Below are 6,996 nucleotides of genomic sequence, written 5' to 3' on the forward strand. Positions count from 1 at the left end.
GGTGGTACCTGCACCCCCAGATATTGGGGGATTGAACCTGTGGGGCAGGAAGGTGGGGGGCAGTGCACAACCCGGGGGTGCCCATGGGCTGACACAGGTGGACACAGGGGCATTGTCATGGCTTAGGTATGGGGGGTTCCCCAACCACCCCCCTCCTGTGGGAATGGCTGGGGGGACTGAGCGGTGGGGGTGTCCTCTGTCCCCCTCCCAGGAGTACAGACAGGTAGTACCTGGACAGCAATAAATTTATTAAGTATTCAAAAAAAATAATAGACACGAACCAGTAAAAAATGAAAAGGGGGGAGGCGGGACGGAGGGGTGGGGAGCCGAGCTGGCTCAGGGGGGCAGGGGGTCAGGAGACACTGAGGGAACGGCAGGGGGGGCACCACCCGGGGGGTGCAGCAGCGCGAAGCCAGGGGGGCCGCGGGCAGCGTCGGGGGTGGTGTCAGGCATCACTTGGCGCCCTGTGCCTCCGACTCCTCCTCGTCGTCCTCGTACATCTCGCCCTCCTCCTCAGCCGTGGCATCCTGGTACTGCTGGTACTCAGACACCAGGTCATTCATGTTGCTCTCGGCCTCGGTGAACTCCATCTCGTCCATGCCCTCACCTGTGTACCAGTGTAGGAAGGCTTTGCGGCGGAACATGGCTGTGAACTGCTCTGAGATGCGCTTGAAGAGCTCCTGGATGGCCGTGCTGTTCCCGATGAAGGTGGAGGACATCTTCAGCCCCCGCGGTGGGATGTCGCACACAGCCACCTTGACATTGTTGGGGATCCACTCTACAAAGTAGGAGCTGTTCTTGCTCTGGATGGCCAACATCTGCTCGTCCACCTCCTTCATGGACATGCGGCCACGGAAGACAGTGGCCACAGTGAGGTAGCGGCCATGGCGGGGGTCGCAGGCGGCCATCATGTTCTTGGCATCGAACATCTGCTGGGTGAGCTCGGGCACGGTGAGGGCGCGGTACTGCTGGCTGCCACGCGCTGTCAGCGGAGCGAAGCCAGGCATGAAGAAGTGGAGACGCGGGAAGGGCACCATGTTGACGGCCAGCTTGCGGAGGTCAGCGTTGAGCTGGCCAGGGAAGCGCAGGGAGGTGGTGACGCCGCTCATGGTAGCTGAAACGAGGTGGTTTAGGTCACCATAGGTGGGGGTGGCCAGTTTGAGGGTGCGGAAGCAGATGTCGTAGAGCGCCTCGTTGTCGATGCAGTAGGTCTCATCCGTGTTCTCCACCAGCTGGTGGATGGAGAGTGTGGCATTGTAGGGCTCCACCACCGTGTCCGACACCTTGGGGGACGGCACCACGCTGAAGGTGTTCATGATGCGGTCAGGGTACTCCTCCCGCACCTTGCTGATGAGCAGGGTGCCCATGCCCGAGCCCGTGCCCCCACCCAGCGAGTGGGTCAGCTGGAAGCCCTGCAGGCAGTCGCAGTTCTCGCACTCCTTCCGCACCACGTCCAGCACGGAGTCCACCAGCTCAGCCCCCTCCGTGTAGTGCCCCTTTGCCCAGTTGTTCCCGGCACCGCTCTGCCCTGGGAAAAGAGGCTGCGATTGCCATTGGCTCCCCGCTCCCTCGCCAGAGGGCTCTGGGGAGGGGATCCGGGCTGGGACCGGGTGCTGCCGCTGGCAGCACCGGGGAGATCTGACGCCGGGGTGGGGTGGGAAGTGGGAACCGCAGAGGTTTGGCGGCGTGCCGGAGGTGCCGGGCCCTGCGGCGCGGGAGGGGAGTGGCTGCTGAGTGCCCCGGGGATGGCGACAGGTCGGGCAGGGCAGGGGACGCAGGGGACTGGAGGGGACGCAGGGGGGCGGTGTCCTCCTCCCTCCTCAGGGACCTACCAAAGATGAAGTTGTCGGGGCGGAAGAGGTGGCCGAAGGCGCCTGAGCGCACGCTGTCCATCGTCCCTGGCTCCAGGTCCACCAGGATGGCGCGAGGCACATACTTGTGAGCTGAGAGAGACCCCATGAAGGGAGCGTATCTGCTGCCGCCCCACCCCCACCCCCGGGAGTGTCCCCCAGCACCCTGCGGGGTCCCACGGGGCTGGGCACACAGATTGTGTCCCCCCCGCAAATCACAGGGTCGGTCTCATGGAGCCCCGCCCAAACCACGGGGTCACATGTCTGCCCCCCCCGGCCCCCTGGGGTGGGAGCACATGTCATGTCATGTCTCCCCCCACACAACAGGGTCCTACAAGGTGGGTGCAAGTGTAGCCCTCCCCCCAAACCACAGGGTCCTATGGGACTGTGTGCACATGTCATGCCCCCCCCCACACCACAGGGTCCCACAGGGGTGTGTGCATATGTTATGCTCCCCCCCCCAAATCACAAGGTCCTATGGGGCTGCATGCACATGTGTACCCTGCTGCCCCCAAACCACAGGGTCTGACGAGGTGGGTGTGCACCAGGGTCCAACAGGGCTGGGGCAAAGGTGTTGTGTGTGTCCCCACCCCACAAATCACAGGGTCCAATGGGGTGGGTGTACATGTTGTTCCCCTCCCAAACCACAGGGTTCCATGGAACTGGGTGCACATGACTGCCCCCCCCCCCACAACCCTGCAAACCACAGGGTCTCACGGGGTGGGTGCCCTCCTAGACCCCCATGGGGTGGGTACCTCTACCTCCTCCCCCTCCCTGCCCCAACAGTCCCAGCTCCTGCTGCACTGGGGGGTCAGACTGGGGTGCCCCGCTGCAGCCCAGGGTGGGGGTTCCAGGTTGCCCTTCCAGGGGGGTGCTGGGGGGGGTCGCTTACAAGAGGCCTCATTGTAGTAGACGCTGATGCGCTCGAGCTGCAGGTCTGAGTCCCCCACGTAGTTGCCACTGGGGTCGATGCCGTGTTCGTCGCTGATCACCTCCCAGAACTGGGGGGGACAGGTGGCTCAGCAGGGTGGGGTACACTGAAACACCCTCAAAACCCCGGGCAAGGTAGGGAGCAGCGGGATCCCCCCATCCCTGGCCAGGACTGGGCAGAGCAGTGGACACTGGGATGCCACAAACACCCAAAAACCCCTGAGCAGGGCGTGGTAGGGGCATTGGGACCCCCAAACCCTGGTCAGGGCTCAGCGGGGCGGGGGACACTGGGATTCCCCAAGCCCTGGTCAGGGCGTGGCGGGGGCATTGAGACCCCCAAACCCCGACCAAGGCAGGGCAGGAGGGGGTGCACCAGCACCTCCCAAACCCCTGGAGGGGCTCAGCAGGGCGAGTGGCACCGAGAACCCCCAGCCCCCGGTCAGGGCGGGGCAGAGGCACCGGGATCCCCCAAATCCCGGTCAGGACACAGCAGGGCGAGTGGCACCGGGACCCCCCAAGCCCCGGGTGGGGCGCGGCTCCGGGAGGGCGCTGTCCGCGGTGCTGACGGACAAAGGCGGGGGGCGGGGGGCGCGGGAGGGGGCGGGGCGCTTTGTCCTCCCGGTGCGGCGGGAGCGGGGGGAGGGCAGGGAAGGGGAGGGCGAGCCGGTCTTTGTCCGCCGCCCGGCTCCGCCGCGGCGGGCGGGGCGGGGCGGCGCCGCCGTTACCTTGGCGCCGATCTGGTTGCCGCATTGCCCCGCCTGGATGTGGACGATCTCCCTCATGGTGCGGCCGGGCCGGAGCGGAGCGGGACGGGAGCGGGCAGGGGCCGGGAGCGGAGCGGCACCGAAGCAGAGCGGCACCGGGAGCGCGGGGGGCGGACCCGCCGCCGCCACCGCCTTTATAGGCGCCCGCCGCCGCACCGGGCCGGCCGCTGACGTCACCGCCGCCCGCAGCCAATCAGCGGCCGCCGCCGCAGCGCTGCAACAGCCCTGCGGCACCGGCACCGCCCGGGCCGCCCCGCCCGGCCACGCCCACGGCCACGCCCGCGGCCACGCCGCGCCGCGGCGGAGCGGGGAGCCCCGGCAGCCGCGGGGGGCACGGCCAGGGGGCACCCCCTGCACCCACGGGGAACGGGGACACCCCGGGACCCATGGGGGCATCCTGGGGCCGCGCAGCATCGTCGGGAGCATCCTGGGGCGGCGGCGGCAGCGGCGGGGCGGAGGGGACATGCACACGGGACACCCCCCCAACTGCGTCCCATAACGGGGAGATAGGGACAAGGCACGGAGAGGCCACCCCGGGTGGTCGGGTCGCCGGGAGCCCCCGCGGCATCGGGGACAGGGCCGGTGCCGGGGTGGGCGGCGGCGGGCGCGGCCCGAGAACAAAGACAACAGGGATGGGCCCTTTGTCCGGGGGCGGCCAGGGCCGCCCCCCGCGTGGAGACTAGCCTCCCGCCGCCCTGCCGGTTCCTCCCGGTACCAGCCGGTCCCCACTGAGAGCAACCGAGCCGGGAGTAGGCAGAGAGGGGCCGTTCCCCCCGGGGCTGCCCGGGGCTGCCCGATGCCAGCCATAGCGTCACTGCAAAGAGCCTTTATTGGGAACCGCGAGCTTCGAGCCCGGACGGGGGCATCCCGCGGCTCATCCCATCCATTCACCAATCCATCCATCCGTCCGTTTCGGGGCGGGGGTGGCCGTGCCGGTACCGCGTCCCGCTGCCTACCAGGAGCACGTCACCACCTCCCGCAGCGTCCGTCGGAGCTCTTGGCTCCGGAAGGCGTAGATGAGGGGGTCAATCACCGAGTTACAGATGATGAGGATGAGAAAGAGGTTGAAGTAACTGAAGAAGCAGGTGCAGAAGGGGTTGGTGGGGCAGGTGACAATAAGGATGAGGTGGAAGAAGAAGGGCCCCCAGCAGATGAAGAAGACCCCCAGGAGGATGGTGAGGGTGACAGCGCCCTTCAGGCTGCCACCGTGGTGGGCAGTGGGAGGCTTCTGCTGGCTGGAGATGCTGTGGAGGTGGTGGCGGGCCAAGGCAAACATGTGTATGTAGAGCACCAGCATGAGGATCAGCATGAAGAGGAAGAAGCTGATGAGGCAGAGGAGGATGGTGTTGCTGTGGTAGTAGGTGATGAGGACGGTGCTGGAGACGGTGCTGGCCAGCCAGATGCTGGCCATGGTCACCACGGCCCTCTGCAGCGTCATGATGCTGTGGTAGCGCAAGGCGTAGAAGATGGTGATGTAGCGGTCGACAGCGATGACCCCCAGGAAGGAGAGGGAGGACACAACAGAGCTGCAGATGAGCATGTCGATGACGTTGTCCATGTGGCGGACAATGCTGGGGCGCATCACCAGCACCCCGTGTTCCAGGAGCAGCATGAAGAGCATCTCCGCCAGGTTGCTGATGCTCACCAGCATGTCAGACACCGCCAGGCAGCAGATGAAGTAGTAGGTGGGCGAGTGCAGGTTTCTGTTCTTCAGGATGGCGGCCACTACCAGCAGGTTCTCCACCAGGCTCACCAGCCCAAGCGCCAGGAACAGCTCATTGGGAATGTCCAGCCCTTGGCACCAGCCGCTGCTGGCTCCAACTGTGGTGTTGCTCTGGTTGCCCTCACTGGCATTCCAGGGCTCGCGCAGCAGACGCAGGGGGGCCAGTGTCGACATGGCCCCTGCCTCAGCCCCGGGGCACCCTGTGGTGCCCACACACCCCCCGAGCCCCCGTTGTGCCCCGCCAGTGCTCCTGCGGCACCCGGCAGCAAGGCCGAGGGGACACAGAGGAACGGGGGATGGGAGGTGTGGGGTGTGCCGGGGGTGTCGTGTGCCCGCCGAGATCCCCCGGCGTGACGGCCACCCTCTGCGCCAGCGCTGCCCCACGTCCTACGCCCGCCGGCCCAGGGTGCTGGGAAGAAAGGGCCCTTTCTCTGCCCCATTTTAAAGCCGACTCTCATGGCTCCTCCTCCCGAGGAGGGTGGGCATCTGCATGACGGTAGCACCCTGGCAGCAAGTGGGGCCACTGCCAAGGCCGGGGCTGCCAGCCCTCCAGGATGGCCCTGGGGGACGTGACTGCTTGGGGTCACCACGTGCCCAGGAGTCATAAATGCCCTGGGAGGGTCCATGTGTCCCTGGGGTCATGCAGCATGGGGGGCTTGTGCCATAGGGGTCCTCTGTGCCCTGGGGGGATGAGGCACCTCGAGTCTCCATGTGTCCTGGGGTCCTATGTATGCTGGAGGCACTCTGGGGGACTGTGTGACTTGAGGGGTCCCATGTGCCCTGCAGGCCTGTATGTCCTACAGGGGTTCATGTGCCCTGGGGGTCATCCATACACCCTGGGGTGTCCACACACCCTGGGGACCCCCATGGGACCCTGGCCACTGCAGGAACCAAGCTGCCCCCCACTTTGGGACTGGGAGTGGTCCCAGCCCCAGAGCCCCAGGGAACGTGTTTTGCCATGGGGCAGGCGTGGGATCCGATACGAATCGTCAAAGACATGATTAAATGGGACACTGCAGAGCCCGGCGCCACAGGGATCCCAGGCAGGCGGGGGGGACATGGACCCCATCTGACCATCATGTGCCTTGGGTCCGTGTTGATGCCTGGAGCCGCTCGGCTGCCAAAGAGCCATTCACAGCTCCATGAAAGGCTGATCCCACGGTTATCCACTTCCGTTGGGAAGCCCTTCCCTCCGGCATGGATGAAAACGGCTCAGCTGGATACATTGGGAATGGGGTCCTGTGCTGCCAACAGTGCCAAGCTACAGGGCTTAGGACACCACGGGATTTGGATGTGCCAGTGGGGAACAGAGCAGTGATGGGCTGGCTTGAGATCTGGGGTTTGCACCCAGCCAATCCACCCTGGTTCTATCCCCTAGGGAGACAACACAGCAGAAACAAGGACTTAATCCACACATTCACCATTACTCAGCAAAAAAGAGGAAAAAGCTTTGTGGGAACAAAGATGAGTTAAGGTTTGAGTGTGGCTGACCTTGAACCTGGCTCTATAAGGTGAAGGTGGGGAAATAAAGGATGGATAAACAAAGAGGGGGGATGATTTCTGCCACAAACATGATTAAAAGGCTGGAAAAGCTGTTCCATGCACAATTCTAGTGGCATAGGGCACTCCAAGACCTTTGGAAGGGTCAGTGTGGTGAGAGGGTGCAGAGTGTTTTGTGGAGGGAAGGAAGCTGCAGGAAGCACAAAGGAGCCGGAGGAGAGGGCAAAGA

The 6,996-nt window shown here is 65.2% G+C and overlaps 1 protein-coding gene across 1 annotated transcript; it reads right to left on the reverse strand.

The window, feature by feature from the left end:
- Positions 1–227: 227 nt before the first annotated feature.
- Positions 228–5,441, reverse strand: TUBB3 (tubulin beta 3 class III). Its single transcript, XM_027684907.1, has 6 exons — positions 4,501–5,441; positions 4,260–4,272; positions 3,506–3,895; positions 2,743–2,851; positions 1,833–1,943; positions 228–1,528 (listed from the first exon to the last, which is right to left on the reverse strand). The coding sequence occupies exons 1-6, from the start codon at positions 5,439–5,441 to the stop codon at positions 453–455; spliced, it is 2,640 nt and encodes an 879-aa protein (XP_027540708.1). The 3' UTR covers positions 228–452.
- Between the last annotated feature and the right edge of the window lie 1,555 nt (positions 5,442–6,996).

Source organism: Neopelma chrysocephalum, unplaced genomic scaffold (assembly GCF_003984885.1).
Source record: "Neopelma chrysocephalum unplaced genomic scaffold, ASM398488v2 Primary Assembly neopelma1_68, whole genome shotgun sequence".
NCBI lineage: Eukaryota > Metazoa > Chordata > Aves > Passeriformes > Pipridae > Neopelma > Neopelma chrysocephalum.